The 22,296-nt window shown below is 53.3% G+C and overlaps 1 protein-coding gene across 9 annotated transcripts in view; it reads right to left on the bottom strand.

Annotated features, from left to right (window-relative positions):
• LLGL2 (LLGL scribble cell polarity complex component 2) overlaps positions 1–22,296 on the bottom strand; it is a 51,258-nt gene that overhangs the window by 26,735 nt on the left and 2,227 nt on the right. For 6 of the 9 annotated variants that reach the window (XM_037993839.2, XM_008011769.3, XM_037993838.2 and 3 more), the window contains exon 2: positions 5,808–5,912. In XM_037993839.2, the coding sequence (XP_037849767.1) occupies positions 5,808–5,882 (75 nt within the window). In that variant the 5' untranslated portion in view covers positions 5,883–5,912. Of the gene's footprint in view, positions 1–5,807; positions 5,913–7,632; positions 7,712–8,445; positions 8,589–9,849; positions 9,983–22,296 lie in introns of those variants that run through there. The other 3 variants (XM_073005035.1, XM_073005034.1, XM_037993835.2) reach the window with 3 other exon arrangements.

Genomic DNA, 22,296 nt, shown 5'->3' on the forward strand with positions numbered 1-22,296 from the left:
ACACCAGGGGCCCAGCCATGCAAAAGCCAATACAGAACAACCTGGCCCTCCGCAGGGGCTGCTGGCTCAGGAACGCACTGTTTGTTCTGGGCCTAAGGGGACAGGGGAGGGTGGGCACGGGCAGGGAAGGCCCAGGCAGGTGCTTCTGTGGCAGCCCGGCAAGCACAGCAGCCTGTTTGCCCTGATGGGTGTGGCTGCTTGGGGTGTGCCTGGGTTTGGCCAAGGGGAGGAGCTGGCTGTGAGCAGTTGTCTAGGAACAGGTTTTACCTTGACTTCTCCAGCAGCACTTCCTCCCTCCTGAGGTCCCATGGTTCCTTCCCTTGGTCCTCAGTGGCCCTGTCCTGGTGCTGCAGCTGACTTGTCTGTCTGTCCATCCCTCCAATGGGCTTGAGGGCCCACCATATATAGCAAACAGTTACTTCACTGGCAAAGTAACTGTGGTGTGAAGAGAGGTGAAGCCACCGCTCTGAGGCCACACAGCCAAACGGCAGGTGGAACCAGGATGTCCTTACCCCAGCCAGTGCCCCCCCAAGATATGCTCCAGCTGTGCAAGCCCTGCAGACCTCAGTCTCCTCCCCTGCAGAATGTGAGCAACACCCATCCTGAGTTGTTGTGAGTGTGACACCACGACAAGGCAAGTCCTGGTAAGGCACCTGTGTCAGGCACCGTTTGAAGCAATTACACTCCCTTAGGATCATTATGATGCTGTTGGAGCTCAGGACATACCAATCCAAAACACCACTATAGGAGACCAGAATGTGCTACCCCAAAATAAACTTCTTTGGCTTTTTCTTTTTTTTGAGACAGAATCTTGCTCTGTCACCCAGGCTGGAGTGCAGTGGCACGATCTCAGCTCACTGCAACTTCCGCCTCCTGGGTTCAAGTGATTCTCCTGCCTCACCCTCTCAAGTAGCTGGGATTACAGGTGTACACCACCATGCCCAGCTAATTTTTGTAGTTTTAGTAGAGACAGGGTTTCATCATGTTAGCCAGGCTGATTTCGAACTCCTGACCTCAGGTGATCCACCTGCCTCAGCCTCCCAAAGTGCTGAGATTACAGGCATGACACACGGCGCCTGGCCATTTCTTTGGCATACTTTGAGCTGGTTATTCTCAGAAAGTGTAGACATGGGAGTAGCTCTGAAAAGCTGTCCTTCAGCCGGGTGTGGTGGTGCATGTCTGTAATCCCAGCTACACGGGAGGCTGAGGCTGGAGAATCACTTGAACCCAGGAGGCAGAGGTTGTAGTGAGCTGACATCGCACCATCGCACTTCAGCCTGGGCAACAAGAGCAAAGCTCTGTCTCAAATTAAAAAAAAAAAAAAAAAAAAAAAAAAAAAAAAGGAAATGAAAAGAAAAGCTGCTATTTTGTAAAAGAAATTTACATCCACAAAGGAAACCTACATTAGTCAAGTACAGGCTGAATATCCCTCATCTAACATGATTGGGGCTACAGTGTTTTAGATTTCAGAATCTTTTGGATTTTGGAATATTTACATTATATTTATCAGTCAAGCATCCCAAATCCAAAATTTCAAAATCTGCAATGCTCCAATGAGCACTCCCTTTCAGTGTCATGTTGGCACTTCAAAAACTCAGATTTTGGAGCATTTCGGATTTCAGATTTTCCGATCATGTGGGCTCAGCCCATATCTGTATCAGGAAGAAGGCTTCTCCAAGGCAACTTTTATTATCAAGAGACCTTCTCTGCATAACAAGACAACCTTCAGTCACCATACACTTCCTCCCCTCACCTTCCTATAACCTGGTCACACCCCACCCCAGTCATTTATTATTTTTTTTGACACAGGGTCTCACTCTGTCACCCAGGCTAGAGTGCAGTGGGGTGATCTTGGCTCACTGCAACCTCCACCTCCGGGGTTCAACTGAGTCTCCTGCCCCAGCTTCCCTAGTAGCTGGAACTACAGGCGTGGGCCACCACATCCAGCTGATTTTTATATTTTTAGTAGAGACGAGGTTTCGCTATGTTGGCCAGTCTGGTCTCTAACTCCCAACCTCACGTGATCCACCCACTTCAGCCTCCGAAAGTTCTGGGATTACAGGCGTGAGCCACTGCGCCTGGCCTCCTGTCAATTTAATTCATAGCCCAACCAAAGAACCTAGAAGGCTGGAGGGAAGCCAGTTTTTGCTCCCCTACAATGCCCATTTTACAGATGAGGAAACTAAAGAACAGACAGGTTAAGTAACGCGTCCACTGTGTCCACTGTGTCTTACACAGTGAGGAAGCAACAGACCCAGCACCTAGACCCAGGCCATGTGGCGGCAAAGTCTCTGCCCCTGACCACTACCTGGCGCCTTGGATGCCTGGCACATAGCCTTCGGTGAACTGGAGTTACCACTCTGACAGCCAGCCCCTGGCACAGTTCAGAGACTGTTTGCAATCACAGATCCTCTGCAGGTACTGAAGCCAAAGAAACAGGATGTCTCCCTCTCAGAGCCCCCCGGGTGATGTCCTTGCTCTCTTTGAGGTATTGGGCTTGGTGTGGGTGTAAAGGAATTGAGCCAGAAGGTGTTGGAGGAAAAGGCCAGAACTGGTTCAGAAGCCAGTGTCTACAAGCCACCTGGGATCGAGCTGTGACGGCGCCACTGTCCCAGCTGTCATAGCACCCAGCAGACTGGCCTTCCAGGACCATTGGAAGAGATGACCTGAGTTGCCAGGCATGAACGCTGTCTGGGGCCTGACCCTCACCTACACCAACAGCCCACCTGCCGCTCCAGGCTCCAGCCCTGGGTATCCCACTGTCTGCTGGACCTGTCCCAAGGCTCCCCCAGCTCAACTTCAAGCCACATGACACCCATCATAGCACGGTGCTGCTGCACACTGCGGCCGCCAGCCAGGCATGGCCTTCGATTCACGCAGGAACTCTTGTAGTCCTCACACCAACTATATGGATGGAGTGGCTCTGATTATCATTATCTCAGAGGCACGTGACCTACTCAAGGTCACACAGCTGGTGAGCCAGGCAGTCGGCACCACTCACCTCGGGGCAAGCTACCTCTCCGTAAATGGAGAGCACTGTTGCAATTGTGTCCAAATCAAAACAATCAAAATATATTACTTTTCCTCAAATCTGCTCTTCACTACTCCTGGCCTGGGCTCCCCCTCCCAAGACCTGGCACCACCACCCACCCAGGTCAGAACCTCCACGGTCATCCTGGACACCCACCTCCCCTCCCCGCCCCCTCTCTTTACTGCCCCATCAGCAGATCTCGGCAATCGGATGCCCTGAACCGTTCTCTATTCCATGGGTCTGAAACCAGGAGCGATTTTACCCCTCAGGAAACATTCTTGGTTGTCACATCTTGACAGGTGTGTGTGTATGTATGTGCCACTGACATCTGGTGGGTAGGACCAGGGACACTGCTACATAATCTGCAATGCACAGCACAGCCAGCCTCAAATACCCGCGAGTGCTGAAGTGGAGAAACCCTGCTCAATCATGCCTTGTCCCCGTCCCCACCGGCTGGGCTTCCAGCCCCTTCCTTCTGGGCTGTCACCTATCTAGTCATCACAATGACTCCTAACCACTCTGAGCTTACCTGCTTTGCCCAAAGGGTAAACACATCTCCAGGTTTATCTTTCCTATATTGTAAATGCGACCACTATTCGCTCCCTTGCTCACAACCCCCTGGGGCGGCAGGGTCAGATCAGGCCCAGATGCCGGCAGCCTCCCTGCCTCACAGCCAGGGCTGGGGAGGGGCAGAGCAGACGGGATCCCAAATCCTCCGGGATCTGGCCTCATCCTCCAATCCCACCCTGCTGGCCCCACCACACTCCCCAAGCCTGGATGAGTCTACCCTGCTCCCGAATTCCCAGGCTCTCCCCTTCCTCCTCTCCACTCCCAGGGCCCGAAATGTCAAGCCATCAGCCTCCTCCCTCCGGCAGACTGTGAAAGTGGAGGGCAGAGGGCCAATGAGATTCCCACAGCGCTGAGCCTTGGGCCGCGGATCCAGGAAGTGCTCAATGCATGCTTCTTGCATGTGAATGGAAAGAGGAAGGTAGAGCAGGAGACCCAGGAGCCTCCCTCTGCCACCCCCAGGCCTGGGAGTGGAACAATCAAGTTTGGGGACACCCCTGGGGGATAGGAGAAAGAGGGAGGGACAACTCCTCGCCCCAACTCCACCTCAGCCTCACGCAGCTTCACAGACAGAATTTGGGGCAAGGGGGCGAGGGGGCAGAGGTGGGGGGTGTTCAGCCCTGTTTGCTGAGTCTGTCTGTCAGATTTCTGCCACCTCTTCAGAGTGAGAGACTGGAGGCAGATGGGGGTCACACAGCTCCCTTCCATCCCCTGTGGACACTGAAGCTTTGAGACCCAGCACCCATAGGCTACTCCCTCCAGAGCAAGGGTAGGAGGCTGTAGGTGTCCTGAGATCTCCCATTCCCAACACCTGCACCCCCATATCCCAAGGCCCAAAAGCGAGCTGGTGGGAAGCACGTTGGCGTAGGAAAGCCCTAATTCCAGAGGCGAATGTCTTTGTGGCAAAGCTCCATCAGGGACACCAACTCCTCCCACAGGCTAAGAAACCCAGAGGGAAATGGCAGGGCACCTTGGCAGTGCTGACCCACCTCTCTCAGGGAGGTCCCTCCAACCCACAACCTACCTCTCCCAACAGGGAGGTCAGGGAGGTCCCATCCAGCCCACAGCAGCAGCCAGCATTCCTGGGCCACTGTGCCTAGCACTTAAGTTACCTCATCCCACGTACGCCCTTAACAAGCCTAAGGTGTGGGCAACAGGCATACGGCCATCCAGCTTCTACGTGGTAAAGTTGGGTTTGCACCTTGGGAGGCTGACTTCTACACTTCTCAAATCAAAAACAAAAATACAACCAAAGAGAATTCCTCCTTCTCCACAGGGAGACATCCCTTTTCCAGACTATCTGGTCTCATATCCACTGCTTCCTTTCGGGGGCAGGGGAGCCCAAATGGAAGCCCCCAACGAAAGCCACATGTCCAGCACTCAGCATGCTGGGAGGGTCCTGGATCCCGGGGGAAGAGCGTCACAGTGTCCCGGTTCCTGTAGCCCACCTTCCCAGCAGAGGGGCCAAAGCACAAGTGAGAAGGTATTTATCCCCCAAGGCCCCACACAGCTTGGTGGCCCAGGAGTTTAAGAGCCACACTGCACGCCTCCTAGGTACAGGCCGGTCCTGACCTTCTCAGGCCTCAGGCTCCTGAAGGAAAGCTCCACAGGGCTTCTGGTATCCTGGGTGCAGGTTTGGGATTGGGGTAGTCCGAGGTCAACTCTGGCTCATTCTCCTGGGCACCTCTCCCCACTCACCCTGGCCAGAGCCAGTAGGAATCACGTGTTCAGCCTGCAGGGGAGCTGCATTTTCCTTCAGGGCAATTTGAGAAGGGAGAAACAGCCATGGCCTGTGACTCCAGGGCCCCAAGGGAACTGGAACATTATCACCCCTGCAGACTGCATCCTTTCATCTCACACGTCCCTAAGCCTCCATGGCAACCCTGTGCCGAGGTAGGCAGGGCAGATCGTTTTATTCCCATGATATACAGGTAGGGAAACTGAGGCTCGATGAGGTGGGGTGACTCGCAGAGGTCACACAGCCAGTGAAAGCTTTGGGATGAGAAGTCCCAACTCGTGAGGGCAACCTATTCCTCTTTCCCATAAAAGCCCTTTAACCAGGCCCCATTTCCAAAGTCTGAGTCCCAAGAGGCACTGCAGGCAGCCACATAAGAGCTGTACCTTAATCCAGGTAAGAGATGCCTCAGCCCCAGCCTAAGCCACCTGGCCCAAAACCTGGGGGTCATCTTCTCTGCTCTCCCTAACTTACCTTGTTAAACTGGAACAGGTCCCGCTTGAGCCTCTCCCGCACAGGGTCGTGCCCTGGCCTCAGGAACCGCCTCATTTTGCTTAGTCTGCAGCCCCCACTGGAGACCTGGAGAAACAGAAGGAGTTGCAGGGGCCTGTCCTGGCACTCAGGTATCGATTAGGCCGGGCTCAAACAAGTGGAGCGGGGCCTCTCTCTCCGAGTCCAGTAGGCAGCCACCGTGGGGCCAGGCCAGCTTCACAGTGACCGCCCATGCACCCTGGCTTCCCCACGCTCAGACCCAGAGGCCGGCCCACCTCAGGGCTGAAGGCTTTCACCACCTGTGGCCTTCTAATGGGGGCAGGAAAAGCTGGGGGAGGAAGCCATTTAGCCTGGCTTTATAAGCACAAGGAGGGCCGGCGGGCCCTGAGGTTAATTAGCTTAATTGTTAACCTGTTTTCCGAGAAACCATGAAACTCCAGCTAAGCAGAAAGGGAAACTTCACAAGCCTCTTCCTCTAAAGTCTTTTGGAAGCTAGAAACACCAAGCCTATCCTTCCCAGATCAGAGCCCGAGTCGGGCAGGGGTGAGGCCTGTAGTGACTCCAGGCCAGGGCACAGGCAAACGCTTCCTCCTTCTGACCTTGGGGAAGGCTGTCCAGGGACCCTCGGCCTCAGCCCCTCCAACCAGCCACAGCTACGAGGAACTCGAGTAGGCACGGGTGGCACAGGGCACTCAGTCAGGGGGTGCTGGCCCCTGTCACCATGCCCGGGGTCTCGGCCAGTCCTGTCCCCTCTCTCTGGCTAGCCCCAGTCCAGCTTCCCTGTGCTCTCATGGGGTGTGCTCAGAAAGGTTCTCTTTCCCATGGGCCCAAGTGGAGAACAATCAGGAGAAATCTGCTCCCAATAAAGAAACCAGCTCAAGGCCCCCAAACTCTCCGCCCACCATAGAATCCATTCCCAGCCCAAGGGGAAACTATTTCTGGATTATCCTTGGGGGAAGGGGAAGGAGTCTCTGTGCTCCAGCTTCTGGCTTCCAGTAGCTTAGCCTCCTGCTGACCATAGGACAGCAAGGCCCGTCCTTGGGAAACACAGACAAGGCCCAACCTGGGCACAGCTCCTTCCACTCCCAGCAGGATGGGGGAAGGAAGCAGATTCAGGCCCCACCCTGGAGGCGCATACTCCAGTCAGGGGCAGGTAGAGACAGGGCAGCCTAGTGTTGAGTGCTCGGACTGCAGGAGGGAGAGGGAACACCTGGCCCAAAGTGGGGAGGGCAGGTCATATTCGAGAAGAAGGCATCTAAGCTGAGGTTTGAAGGAATTCTGGTTCTTGGGAGGTGGCAAAAATTAACCATCAGATCAGGACTTTGCATATGATAGGATCCCATGTGATCTGGGCAGGGTGGGAGAAGGTAGGTAACGTGGGTGGCAGAGTTGGGGGTGTCTTCGGGCAGAGGAACCAAGGGCAAGCTTGCTATGCTGGGAGGGTGACCTGATTTTGCAAAATCACACTGAAAAAGAGGCAGTCTTGTAATCCCAGCACTTTGGGAGGCCGAGGCACGTGGATCACATGAGGTCAAAAGTTTGAGATCAGCCTGGCCAGCATGGTGAAACCTTGTCTCTACTAAAAATACAAAAGTTAGCCGCATGTGGTGATGGACGCCTGTAATCCCAGCTATTTGGGAGGCTAAGGCAGGAGAATTGCTAGAACCCAAGAGGCGGAGGTTGCAGTGAGCCAAGATCAGGCCATTGCACTCCAGCCTGGGCAACAGAGCAAAAACAACGTCTCAAAAAAAAAAAAAGCAGCAGAGCCATATCCCCCTTGAGTGAAAGGATCTGCAGGGTCAGTTACCTCAAAAACGAACACCAGGAACCAGCTCCTGGAGCGCTGTCACCTTCTGTGGAAACTGAAAAAGAGGGTCAGTCCAGGACGTTCCTGCCTTCACATTTTGGAGGAGTCAGACCAGAGGTGGGGACCAGAGGTGGTCAGACCACTTTGCTGGGGCAGAGCAGGTGGCCGGGAAACTTCCAGGGCCCACTTGATCCAAGGTCCCAAGGCAGTTCAGAGAACAGGCACCGGAAAGCCCTGAGGGCTTCTGGAATGGAAGTGAGGGGACACCGGATCTGCCGGCCCAGCGTTCCAGCCTGGGGGAGGGCAGCTCACGCTCATAAACCAGCTGGACTCCTGGAGGGCTCACACCCCTACCCGGGGCCCAGGCCAAGGTCACTGGGTCAGAAGTCAGAGGAAGCTTGGTGGGGGCTCCCTGGAGAGCGACCACAGCCTGCAGACTCCAGGGAGGGGACAAGAGGGCCCAGGGTCATTCGTGCCAAAGACTCCACACAGGTTTAAAGGTGACAAGGCAGAACTGGGGGCTGGGAGAAGGTACCGGTAGGAAGGAGAAAGACAGGGTGTACCAATGGCATCAGGAGGACCCCACCGGGTCAGGAGGGCGCAGACACCGAGCACCACCCACCCACCCAAATGCTCCCTGGAGCACCTGCCATGCAGTGTACCAGACCCTCTGCATCCTATTCCGTTTAAAACATTTTGCTCTAATCCCAGTGCTTTGGGAGGCCGAGGCGGGAGGATCACAAGGTCAGGAGATAGAGACCATCCTGGCCAACACGGTGAAACCCCGTCTCTACTAAAAATATAAAAAATTACCCGGGCGCAGTGGTGGGCGCCTGCAGTCCCAGCTACTCAGGAGGCTGAGGCAGGAGAATGGCGTGAACCTGGGAAGCGGAGCTTGCAGTGAGCCGAGCTCACACCACTGCACTCCAGCCTGGGCAAAAGAGCGAGACTTCCGTCTAAAAAAAAACACATTTTGCTCAAGTAATCTGTGACCATTGTAGAAAAAGCAAATACAGAGGAGAAAATCCTCCCTAAACCCCAGCACCCAGAGAGCCATAGTCATGGGCCGCTGAATGTCCTGGCCACCTCCTTTCCTTGGCACTGAGTGAGTTTGTGAGCGTGGAGCCCCTCACACCACCCTGATCTGGGAAGTCGTCTGAAAGGTAAGCGGAACGTCCCCACTAGACAGGCAAGGAAACAGACCACGGCAGCAAAACACCCTGTCCAACGTCACCAAGTAAGAAGCGGCAGAACTCGGGCTGGACCCCAAGTCAGAAGGGCTCTGGGTAGCAGTGAAGGATGGATAATACAGAACAAAGGATGCCCAACGACACCCCTGAAGTTAAAAGGCAGGGACACGTGCAGACACGCTCCCAGATGCTGGCCGCTCAGAGCCCAACCAGCAGTCTGGGGCCTGGTGACTGGCCACTGCTGACAGGGTGCTGGCGAGGTCTGGCTGGGCAGAGCTGGTGGCTTTGTATGGACCTGCTGCTCTTCCCACACGGGGCTGGGACCTCATGGGCGTGGGGTGATGGAGCCAGGAGGACCAAGGCAGGGTGGCATGGCATCCCCTCACTCCAATCAACCTACTGCCCAGGTCAAAGCATGGAAAAGCACCACGCTTCCTTGAAGAGGGGGCTGGTCTAGGCCTGGTGGGTCTCACCTAAAGATGGCTCCTCAGCTCCCCACCCCAGACAAGCAAGTTCTCTGCAGAGAAACTTCAGGAAGCCAGGCCTAGAGCTGCCTGGTAAGAACAGATCCTACCTACTCAGCCCACTCCTAGAGGGAGCCAGGGGTTGTATGGTTGTGAGGGAAAGAGCCCTGGGCTAGGGGCCAACAGGCCAGGGCTCGCCGTCACAGCACAGCACAGCTCCCCCAAGCCGCATGGCCTCCAGAGACAGCTCCTCTGTAAAGGTGGATGGCACTCCCTCCCACAAGGATCGCATAGAAGGAGCAGGAGCTTGGCATGGAGCAGACACTGTCCTAGGACAGGGATATAGCAGTGACAGGGGAGCAACAGACACTTCACGGGACACAAATCAGAAAATGGGATGATTTCCAGACAGCCGCGGCAACTCACACCTGTAATCCCAGCACTCTGGGAGGCCGAGGTGGGCGGATCACTTGAGGTCAGGAGTTCGAGACCAGCCTGACCAACATAGTGAAACCCTGCCTCTACTAAAAATACAAAAATTAGCTGAGCATGGTGGGGCGCACCTGTAGTTCCAGCTATGCAGGAGACTGAGGCAGGAGAATTGCTTGAACCTGGGAGGTGGGTTACAGTGAGCTGAGATCGCACCACTGCACTCCAGGCTGGGTGACGGAGTGAGACTCTGTATGAAAAAAAAAGTAACCAGAAAATGGGATGATTTCTGACAGACCTATCTCTGATTTAAAAAAAAAAAAAAGATGGACTGGGCACAGTGGCTCACTCCTATAATCTCAGCACTTTGGGAGGCCAAGGTGGGAGGATCACTAGAACCTAGGAGTTGGAGACCAGCCTGGGCAACATAGTGAGACCCTGTCTCTAAAAAAAAAGGAAAGGAGATTTTTTTTCAAATTTACACGGAACAATAAAAATTTTGAAAAGAAAGGAGGGCTGGGCACAGTGGTTCATGCCTATAATCCAAACACTTTGGGAGGCTGTGGTGGGAGGATCTCTTGAGCTCAGGAGTTCAAAACCAGCCAGGGCAACATAGGGAGACCTTATCTCTACAAATAATAAAAACGAAATTAGCTGGGCATGGTGGCATGCACCTGTGGTCCCAGCTACTCAGGACGCTGAGGTGGAAGGACTGCCTGAGCATGGAAGGTTGAGGCTGCAGCGACCTATGATCGTGCCACTGCACTCCAGCCTAGATGACAGAGTGAAACTCTGTCTCAAAACAAACAAACAAAAAGCATTAGCCAGGCACAGCGGCAAGCACCTGTGGTCCCAGCTACTTGGGAGGCTGAGGCAGGAAGATCAGTGGAGCCCAGGAGTTCGAGGCTGCAGTGAGCTATGACTGGACCACTGCACTCCAGCCTGGGCCACAGAGCGAGACTCTGTTTCTAAAAAAAAAAAAAAAAAGAAAAAGAACTGAAAGAAAGAAAAAAAAGGGATGGCAAGATCCAGCAACTAGGCTTTGGCGGCCAAAAGGTCTTGGTGACCATTCCTTTGTCAGAGCCTGTGCGTTCCCTGTTCCCACTGCCTGGGTCACTTTCCTCCAGATACCTTCATGCCCTACCCTACCTAAAGCTGCAATCTCCTGGGACATTCTCTCTCCTTCCCTGCTTGGACCTGGCCACGCCTGGAAACACTGAATAGTTTACTTATTAATCTTGTTGATTACCTGTGTAATTCTACACAAGCAGTAGCTTTCTTTTTCCTATTCAAGGCCTTTTGTCCTTTTATTCACTGCTGTATCCGAGTGCACACAGCGAGGGCTCACTCGTTATCTGTTGAATGAATGAATGAACAGACGAAGGAGGCGAGGTCTCCACCAAGACTGACTGGTGGGAAGGGGCCAGCCACAGACAACTTGGGGCACAGTGCATTAGGCAGAAGGAACAACAGCTGCAAAGCTTCAAGATGAGACAGGCTTGTATGTTTCAGGATGAAGACAAGTGGGGGGCCCAATGCAGAGATCTGTGTAGATGACACAAGAGAGATGACAAAGTGGGCCTCCTGAGCTGTCCTAGGCAGGGACCTGATGGGGCCTGCCCTCCGACCCCGTTCCCTCCTCCATGTCCCTGGCCCTCTCTCCTTGGCCCTGCGCCGGCTGCTCCATCTACTCAGCCCTGCCCTGGCTCCATTCACTATGGTCCCTGCCATTCTCTGTCTGAAATACCTTCTTGCCTGCTCAAACAGCCTGGCCCCCTTCCAGGCTGGGCATGGTGGCTCATGCCTATAATCCCAGCACTTTGGGAGGCCAAGGCGGGCGAATTACTTGAGGCCAGGAGTTCGAGATCAGCTTGGCCAACACAGCGAAACCTCGTCTCTACTAAAAAGACACAAAATTAGCCAGGCGTGGTGACGGGCGCCATGTGGTCCCAGTTACTCAGGAGGCTGAGGCAGGAGAATCGCTTGAACCCAGGAGGCGGAGGCTGTAGTGAACAAAGATTGTACCACTGCACTACAGCCCGGGCAACAGAGAGAGACTGTCTCAAAAAAAAAAAAAAAAAAGAAGTCACCTTTGAAAAAACCTTCCCATCTGAACCCATCCTGACCATTCTCAGAGTCCTGGGAGGCTATCCCTGTCCACCATGGTTTTAAGGGATTTTTTGTCTTTTTTTTTTTTTGGAGACGGAGTCTCACTCTGTCCCCCAGGCTGGAGTGCAGTGGTGTGATCTTGGCTCACCACAACTATGTCTCCCAGGTTCAAGCAATTCTCCTGCCTCAGCCTCCCGCGTAGCTGGGATTATGGGATTACAGGTGTCCACCACCATGCCCGGGTAATTTTTTTGTATTTTTAGTAGAGCCAGGGTTTTACCACGTTGGCCAGGCTGGTCTCAAACTCCTGACCTCAAGTGATCCGCCCGCCTTGGCCCCCAAAGTGCTGGGATTATAGGCATGAGCCACCGCACCCAGCCTGGGGTCATTTTATCTTAATGGGTAAAGGGACCATTTTATCTGAATCCTGAGAAGGGTCAAGATGGGTTCAGATGGGGAAGAACCACACCTTAGGATAAAATGCTCGTTAAAACCATGGTGGACAGGCCGGGCGCGGTGGCTCAAGCCTGTAATCCCAGCACTTTGGGAGGCCGAGACGGGCGGATCACGAGGTCAGGAGATCGAGACCATCCTGGCTAACACGGTGAAATCCCGTCTCTACTAAAAAATACAAAAAACTAGCCGGGCGAGGTGGCGCCTGTAGTCCCAGCTACTCGGGAGGCTGAGGCAGGAGAATGGTGTAAACCAGGAGGTGGAGCTTGCAGTGAGCTGAGATCTGGCCACTGCACTCCAGCCTGGGCGACAGAGCAAGACTCTGTCTCAAAAAAAAAAAAAAAAAAAAAAACCATGGTGGACAGGCACAGCCTCCCAGCGTCATGCATGTCTCCTGGCCTTGATGTGCTGTTTATGAAACTGTCAGAAAAAATCAGAAGCAACCTAAATGGCCCACAACAGGGGACAGGTGAAGTGTGCTCAGGCCTATGACAAAAGGCTTGCAGTCATTAAAAGGAACAAAAGGGCCAGGTGCTGTGGCTCATGTCTGTAATCCCAGCGCTCTGGGAGACCAAGGTGGGTGGATCACTTGAGGTCAGGAGTTTGACAGCAGCCTGGCCAACATGGCAAAACCCCATCTCTACTAAAAAAATTAGCCGGGCATGGTGGTAGGTGCCTGTAACCCCAGCTACTTGGAGGGCTGAGGCAGGAGAATTGCTTGAACTCGGGAGGTGGAGGGTGCAGTGAGCCCAGATCGTGCCACTGCACTCCAGCCTGGGTAACAGAGCGAGACTCCATCTCAATAAATAAATAAATAGACAAAAGACCATTTCATGGCATGGGACTGTATGTACAAAGAATCCAAGAATCAGGCAGAATCTATTAAAAATACCTATGTTTAGAGCCGGGCGCGGTGGCTCAAGCCTGTAATCCCAGCACTTTGGGAGGCTGAGGCGGGTGGATCACGAGGTCAGGAGATCGAGACCATCCTGGCTAACATGGTGAAACCCCGTCTCTACTAAAAATACAAAAAACTAGCCGGGCATGGTGGCGGGCGCCTGTAGTCCCAGCTACTCGGAGGCTGAGGCGGGAGAATGGCGTGAACCCGGGAGGCGGAGCTTGCAGTGAGCTGAGATCGGGCCACTGCACTCCAGCCTGGGTGACAGTGAGACTCCGTCTCAAAAAATAAAAAATAAAAAATAAAAAATAAAAAATAAAAATACCTATGTTTAACAATGTACTTGGAAGGGTTATGGGATTAGTGGTGATTCTTTTTTCTCCTTTTTGTTTATCTGCCTCCTAGGCAGGGTGGATAAGAGGATCAAACGAGAGAAGGGATGAGGCCCCAGGCATGGTCAGGCGGGAGGGTGGGTCCAGCCCGTCCTGCTGGTGGAATGTTCCTGTGCTCACCAGGCGTGGGCTCCTCTCCAGCCACCGCAACCTGAGTAGGGAGAGGTACCCCCTAGAGACACCCAATAGTTAAGACAGGCCCGGAAGGCCCAGGAGACAGGCCGGTGGGACTCGCTGTGCGATCGTGGGCTTCAGGGTCCTGAGTAGAAAGGACTTTTCTATTCCATCGTCCCGAGGCTTTAAAGCAGGGCCAGAGAGTGGGCTTGGCAAACTCGAAGGTGCTGTGCACTTAAGTGACACACCTGGGAGGAACGTGGAGAAGAGACAAGTTCAGGAGCCACAAGTTCTCAAGTCTAACACCAGAAACGGTCTAGGGCAGTCACTGGAGTGGCCACCTAGCCAGAGTGCCACCTCTGAGATGAGACTTCTTAGGAAAACCTTCTCCACCCCATTAACTTCTAAAGGCCATCCAACCTCAGTCTCCACTCCGGCCTGTCACCAGACCAGCCTCTGAGCCACCCTCCCTGTTCTGCCCTGCTCTGTTCCCTTGTGGCGGGCGCCAGGGTTTAGAGCCGGGCCGCATGAGGTTTGCTGCCTTGTGGCTGGTTCCCATCCACTTTCTACCCAAGCCTGTGCCTTGTATGTGGAACCAGCCTGAGAGCTCCCTGTGGGCAGCTGATTGACCAGTTTCCCTCCCTCCTCACTGTTCCACTCACCCACCTCTGCAGCTGGCCAGCAAAACTTTTCTGGGTCTAGGACAGGTGTCCACACACCCGGACACCCACCTGGAAAGAACAGGAGCGCTCTCCACTTGGTGACAGGCCAGAAAATCCACACCCTGGCCCGCCTTCCATTCAAGAGCTCGGGAAAGAGACCAGTGGAGGCAGAGAGAGAATAACTGCACAGGGCTGGTCTTGCCTGGGGCCCCCCTTGCTCTAAGCGGCAGATGTGATTGTGCCCCAGAGAGGAGAGGGGATTCCCAGGTCAGACTGCTTCTCCCGCCCTGTCACTGTTTGGGGCACCTGGGCTAATTTGTCCCTGTGAGACCAAGGCTTGGCCAAGCCGAGCCAGCCCTCTGGCCTGGAGATGTGGGAGGGGCCAGCCTTCAAGAAGCTCCCTCCATAGCTCAGGAAGTTCCATTGATCTCATTGATCTGCTGGGAGAGTCCACACCCAGCGGCAGGACTCCAGACCCAGCCCAAACCAGAGACGGCCACGGGCCGCACCCAGTGCCAGCTGCCTGCTCTCAGGGCGTGCCGCCTGATGTCCCATGCTCTCGTCTCCTCTTCACTCGTGCTCCCCACAGCCCGCTGCTGATTAAGAAGCTGCCTTCCCCTCTGCAACATCCTGTGTGAGGCCTGAGTGTGGCTGTGGCCTCCTGTTTGACGGATGTGAATCCGCCCCTGCACCTCCTACTCTGATGGTAGTGGTGGGTAGGGATCTAAACCACAGAGGCAGCTGCTGACCCCTGTGGCATCTGTGCCAACTCAGATGTCTGTAGCCGCTTTGCAAGTGCCCATGTAGTCCTGGGAAGCCCAATCTCCCAGAAGTACCAGGCAGGTCCCTGGCCAGCAGCTTAGCAACCAAACCTTGGCTGAAGGGCAGTTCCATGGAGTGGGATCTAGGGGAACACAAACCAGAGGGAATAGGGGCATGGCCAGTCATCCCCACTGCTGTTAAGTAGTAAAAGGTATTGAGAGCTAGCTATGGTTGGATGTGACTTTAACACTTTACATCCATCTCATTTAATTCTTACAATTACTTATGAAGTGATCGATTAGGAGTGGCCGCAAGCTCAAACAGTTAATAAGAGTCCAAGTCCTTTGCCAAGCTCAGTGGCTTCAGTGGCTTATGCCTGTAATCACAGCACTTTGGGAGGTTGAGGCAGGAGGATCTAGGACCTAGGAGTTTGAGACCAGCCTGGGCAACTTAGGGAGACCTTGTCTCAGCAAAAACTTAAAAATTAGCCATGGTGGCTCACACTTGTAGTCCCAGCTACTCAGGAGGCTGAGGTGGGAAGATCACTTGAGCCCAGGAGGTTGAGGCTGCAGTGAGCTATGAGAGCACTACTGTGCTCCAGCCTGGGTGACAGAGCAACACCCTTTCTAAGAAAAAAAAAAAAACAAAATCCAAGTCCAAAAAAAAAAAAAAAAATCCAAATCCAATTTGCATTCCAATCTGACTCCAGAATCCTCTGCTCAAGTCAGGCCTCTCCCCCAGGACAAAGGGGCTGCCTGTTCACAGGCTGGATGGGCCCCATTTGGGGTCAGCCTCCATCCCCCCCACTGTCTATCCAATGGAACCACAACCACCACACAGCCCCAAGAGGATCCTCCTGCCGTGCCTAGACTCCTCCTGAAGTTTCCTTTCTGTTGCCCCTCCTGGGCCTGTAAGATGGGGTGGAAGGTGGGCATGCACCCCCATTCTGGGGGCCTTAGCACCCTTTCACAATCCAACACCAGACTTTCTCTCCAGGGAAGTGACTGGCAGAAAGTCAAGTCCCAGGAAATGCAAAACCATTCTGGGGAGAAGACGGACCACCTGCCTGGGGCTGGCGTGGGCAGGCCACCCAGCCCATCCAATCAGACCCCTTTCTAGGGCCTCCTACCTGCCCTAAAACTGGAACAGCTGTCCCCAGAAGCTTCCAGATGTCAGCTCCAGGAGGTAGGGATCGTGCTGGCCTCATCCATGGCTGCATCCCCAATGCCTCGTGGGAGGGACTGAAATTTTATTTGAACAGCTCCCTCACTTCCTTCAAGGCTTTGCTCAAATGTCACCTTCTGGCAGAGGCCCACTCTAACCACCTGTTAAAGTTGTAACCTGCCCCCTACCATGCGGGTTCGCAATTGTTGCTCTAGTTCTTTTTACCCTATAGCCTGTATTGTCTTTTAACACCTAATTTATTAGTTACTTTTACTTTCTGTCACTCAGGCTTCTCACCCTTTAGAAAGAACTTTCCATGATGGCCGACATCTTTGCTTTGTTTGAGGATCACATCCAACATCTAGAACCACAAAAGAGGCATCAGAAAATACTTGAACAGGCCGGGCGCGGTGGCTCACGCCTGTAATCCCAGCACTTTGGGAGGCCCAGGCAGGTGGATCACAAGGTCAGGAGATTGAGACCATCCTGGCTAACACAGGGAAACCCCACCTCTACTAAAAATACAAGAAATTAGCCAGGTGTGGTGGCGGGCGCCTGTAGTCACAGTTACTCGGGAGGCTGAGGCAGAAGAATGGTGTGAACCCAGGAGGCGGAGCTTGCAGTGAGCCAAGATCGCGCCACTGCACTCCAGTCTGGGCGACAGAGCGAGACTCCGTCTCAAAAAAAAAAAAGAAAAGAAAAAGAAAATACTTGAATGAATTAACAAAGAGTTAGGACTGACTAGGGATTAACCAGGAAAGGTATCTGCCAAACACTGACCCCACGAAACACTGAGTTAGGAACTCAGGAACTTCCCTCCCCTGTCCTCAAGTCTCCAGCCAAGGCCAGGGCCCTTGGACGTCAAGACTGACATCCTGTTCGGAACACCCTTGTGGACTCTGCCTTTGACCAAAGCTCCATGACCCCCAGAGAATTCCAGAATTATATTAAATATTATTTACTAGAGGGCCAGTGGCTCACGCCTGTAGTCCCAGCACTCTGGGAGGCCGAGGCAGGTGGATCACATGAGGTCAGGAGTTCGAGACCGGCCTGACCAGCATGGTGAAACCCCTTCTCTACTAAAAATACAAATATTAGCCAAGCGTGGTGGTGCATGCCTGTAATCCCAGCTACTCCGGAGGCTGAGGTAGGAGAATTGCTTGAACCCGGGAGGCAGAGGTTGCAGTGAGCTGAGATTGCACCACTGCACTGCAGCCTGGGTGACAGAGCGAGACTCAGTCTCAAAACAAAAAAATTAGCCGGGCATGGTGGCAGGCGCCTGTAATCCCAGCTACTCAGGAGGCTGAGGCAGGAGAATGGCGTGAACCCAGGAGGCAGAGCTTGCAGTGAGCCGAGATCACGCCACTGTACTCCAGCCTGGGCGATAGAGTGAGTCTCCATCTCAAAACAAACAAACAAACAAAAAATTAGCCGGGCATGGTAGCTGGTGCCTGTAATCCCAGCTACTGGGGAGGTTGAGGCAGGAGAATTACTTGAACCCAGGGAGGTTGCAGTGAGCCGAGATCACGCCATTGCACTCCAGCCTGGGCCACAGAGCGAGACTCTGTCTCAAAAAAAAAAAAAAAATATATATATATATATACACACACACACACACACACGCGCACGCGCACACACACACACACACACACATATATCAGATGTCCCGCTCGTCAAACTCTGGGAACACTGAGTCAGGTGTCTGAAGAGAAGGCTCCAGTCTCTGCCGAATTCCTGAAGGGTAGAGTCAGGTGCCTTGCAGCCTCCTTGTCCCCACGCCCAGAGCAGCCTCTCCTAGCTCAAGAATTCACTGTGGTTCCTGGGAAGAAAAGTGGGGTGAGTATTCAAAGCCACTGTCCTCTGAGAGGCAGGGCTGGGGGGAAAGCCACCCCAAAGGGACCTAGGCAAAGCCATGGCCATGGGCACAGCGAGTGAAGGTCTCCTTGGAATTCCTAGGGAGCCAGGGCTGGGGAGGGCAAGCACTGCTGGTGGCCCCACTGGGGGATGCCCGTCTCCTGCCCTGTCCACAGTTTTCTCCCTGCAAATTGCTCCTGACAGAGGAAAACAGTGTTGCCAAGCAGACCTGGCATGCCTTGCCCCAGGAGGAACCCTGAGAGCGGTATCACCTAAGAGAGCTAAGAGGGCCTCTCAGAGCTGAGGACTGAGGACAAATGAGTCCAGGCTGCCAGCACTGCTCAAAGCAGTCAGCCCAGGAGAGAGAACATCGGTCTCTTGGGCCTCCATCCTGGCCCCCAACTCAGGCATCTCAACAGCTGCTTTTGACTCATCTGGAAAGACCAGAAAGGCCGAATAGCTCCCCGGGGAAACTAAACTCCTTAGATGGCTCCTGCAAGCTCTTGCCAGAGATGCGCAGATCTCCCACAGTGTGGGCAGGGGCTCACGGGCCACCCGGCCTCAGGCAGCACTTCGTCTTCCGAAGGGAGGGTCCTAGGGCCGGGAAGTCCTGGCAGGAGAGGACATCCTTCCCCAAGCAAGGTTGAAAGGGGGCACGATGGCATTCCTAGAAAGTCTCCTTAATGCCAACAGAGCAGCACAGGCCTGTGCTCTCTGCCCTGCTGCCCAACAGGGTGAGGAGGGTGTACCCAGCAAGCACCCCCCAGCTGGAGCACAACACAGAGCAAGTTTAATCCTGCACTCCCCAACACCCCCACCCCAGGAAAGACTCCCAGGCAACCGGCTCTCACTCCCGGCCCTCCCAAGGAGCAAGGGAAGCATCAAGGGCCACTGGAATGCAAGGTCAGTTTAGGAGAGGCCACACCCTCCACTGCGGCCCTCAACTCCTGAAAAAAGTCCTCGCTGAAAAACTTCTGACCCCCAGAGACTGTTTTTCTTTTTTTGAGTGAGGGTCTCACTCTGTCACCCAGGCTGGAGTGCAGTGGTGCCATCACAGTTCGCTGCAGCCTCAAACTCTTGGGCTCAAGCGATCCTCCTGAGATGCCATGTAACTGAGACAACAGGTGCCACACCACGATGCCCAGCTATTTCTTTTTTTTTTTTTTGAGACGGAGTCTCGCTCTGTCGCCCAGGCTGGAGTGCAGTGCCGCTATCTCGGCTCACTGCAAGCTCCGCCTCCCGGGTTCACACCATTCTCCTGCTTCAGCCTCCCAAGCAGCTGGGACTACAGGCACCCACCACCATGCCCGGCTAATTTTTTGTATTTTTAGTAGAGACAGAGTTTCACTGTGCTAGCCAGGATGATCTTGATCTCCTGAACCTGTGATCCGCCTGTCTCGGCCTCCCAAAGTGCTGGGATTAAAGGCGTGAGACACCACGCCCAGCCGATGCCCAGCTAATTTTTTAAAAAAATTTTTGTAGACATGCGATCTCACTGTTGCCCAGGCTGGTCTTGAACTCCTGGGCTCAAGCGATCCTCCCTCCTCCACCTCCCAAAGCACTGGGATTACAGGCATGAGCCAAAATGTCCAGCCAGAGACTTTAAAATATCAGAAATTCATGAGCCGTCAGCTGACTTCCAGAGAAGACAAATTCCCTAAACCCATCAGGCACTTCCAAAAGGTCCAAGTGCCCACCCCAAGGCCTGGGAGTGACCGACACCTCTTATGCTTTATGGAAGCTGAGTCCACCCTCATTAGGTGCCTGCTGTGTAGCAGGCCACGTGCGCTGGCGACCTTTCTCATCTTCTCATGTGTGAAAACAAAGCTCAGCATGGGTCAGTGACCACACTAAGGTCACACAGCAAGAACTCGGCAAGGAACGAGTCAAAACTACACTTGATACCTAGAAAGACACTAAAAATCTTTTCTTTAAATTATTATTGGCCGGGCGCGGTGGCTCAAGCCTGTAATCCCAGCACTTTGGGAGGCCGAGACGGGTGGATCACGAGGTCAGGAGATCGAGACCATCCTGGCTGACACGGTGAAACCCCGTCTCTACTAAAAAATACAAAAAAAAAAAAAAACTAGCCGGGCGAGGTGGCGGGCGCCTGTAGTCCCAGCTACTTGGGAGGCTGAGGCAGGAGAATGGCGTGAACCCGGTTGGCAGAGCTTGCAGTGAGCTGAGATCTGGCCACTGCACTCCAGCCTGGGCCTCAGAGCGAGACTCCATCTCAAAAAAAAAAAAAAAAAAAAAAAATTATTATTATTATTATTTTTTTTTTTTTGAGATGGAGTCTTGCTCTGTCACCAGGCTGGAGTGCAGAGGTGAGATCTTGGCTCACTGCAACTTCCACCACCTGGGTTCCAGCAATCCTCCTGCCTCAGCCTCCCGAGTAGCTAGGATTACAGGCACACACCACCACGCTCAGCTAATTTTTGTATTTTTAGTAGAGACAGGGTTTCGCCATGTTGGCCAGGATGGTCTCGATCTCCTGACCTCATGATCCGTCCGCCTTGGCCTCCCAAAGTGCTGGGATTACAGGCATGAGCATCTGCGCCCAGCCTAATTATTTTTTTATTTTTTGTTTTTAAAGACATGAAGGATAGAAGGATGAAGGATGAAGATAAAGGACTGTCAGGGGCCGGGTACAGTGGTTCATGCTGTAATCCCAGCACTTTGGGAGGCCGAGGCAGGCATATCACCTGAAGTTAGGAGTTCAAGACCAGCGTGGCCAACATGGTAAAACTCTGTCTCTACAAAAAATACAAAAATACAAAAATTAGCCAGGCGTGGTGGCGCCTGCCTGCAATCCCAGCTAATCGGGAGGCTGAGGCAGGAGAACTGCTTGAACCTGGGAGGCTGAGGTTGCCGTGAGCTGAGATCATGCCACTGCACTCCAGCCTGGGCGACAGAGGAGACTTCGTCTCAAAAAAGAAAAAGACTGTCAGGCAGGAGGGATAATTTTTTGCCTTTTTTTTTTTTTTTTTTGAGATGGAATTTCACTCTTGTTGCCCAGGCTGAAGTGCAATGACACAATCTTGGCTCACTGCAACCTCCGCCTCGCAGGTTCAAATGATTCTCCTGCCTCAGCCTCCCGGGTAGCTGGGATTACAGGCACCTGCCACAATGCCCAGCTAATTTTTTGTATGTTGTTCAGTAGAGACGAGGTTTTACCATGTTGGCCGGGCTGGTCTCGAACTCGACCTCAGGTGATCCACCTGCCTCAGCCTCCCAAAGTGCTGGGATTACAGGCTTGAGCCACCACGCCTAGCCTCTTTTTTTTTTTTTTTTTTTTTTTTTTGAAACGAAGTCTCACTCTATTGCCCAGGCTGAAGTGTAATGGTGCAATCTCAGCTCACTGCAACCTCTGCCTCCTGGGTTCAAGTAATCACTGCCTCAGCCTCCTGAGTAGCTGGGATTAGAGGCGCATACCACTATGCCCAGCTAATTTTGCATTTTTAAGTAGAGATGAGTTTCACCATGTGGGCAAGGCTAGTCTCGAACTCCTGACCTCATGATCCACCCGCCTTGGCCTCCCAAAGTGTTAAGTGTTGGGATTACATGTTAGGCCATGATGCCCGGCCTAATTTTTTGCTCTCTAATTTTACAATTTCTGCATTTCCTTTTTCCCACTATGGGCTCCTATTGCCTTTTCTATTTTTTAAATGAACAGCGATCACCTGGGATTATGGGACATTGTTTGTTTGTTTGTTTTGAGACGGAGTTTCGCTCTTATTGCTCAGGCTGGAGTGCAATGGCGCGATCTTGGCTCACCACAATCTCCACCTTCCAGGTTCAAGCAATTCTCCTGCCTCAGCTTTCCAAGTAGCTGGGATTACAGGCATGTGCCACCACGGCCAGCTAATTTTGTATATTTAATAGAGATGGGGTTTCTCCATGTTGGTCAGGCTGGTCTCAAACTCCTGACTTCAGGCGATCGGCCTGCCTCGGCCTTCCAAAGTGCTGGGATTACAGGTGTGAGCCACCACGCCTGGCCTTTTTTTCTTTTAATGTTGTGGTATATTAAAAAGTTATTTATACTAACAAGTCTGGCGTGGTGGTTCACACCTGTAATCCCAACACTTTGGGAGGCAGGAGGATCACTTGAGCCCAGGGGTTTGAGACAAACCTGGGCAACATGGCAAAACCCCCTTTCTAAAAAAAATACAA

This window comes from Chlorocebus sabaeus, chromosome 16 (assembly GCF_047675955.1).
Source record: "Chlorocebus sabaeus isolate Y175 chromosome 16, mChlSab1.0.hap1, whole genome shotgun sequence".
Classification (NCBI taxonomy): domain Eukaryota; kingdom Metazoa; phylum Chordata; class Mammalia; order Primates; family Cercopithecidae; genus Chlorocebus; species Chlorocebus sabaeus.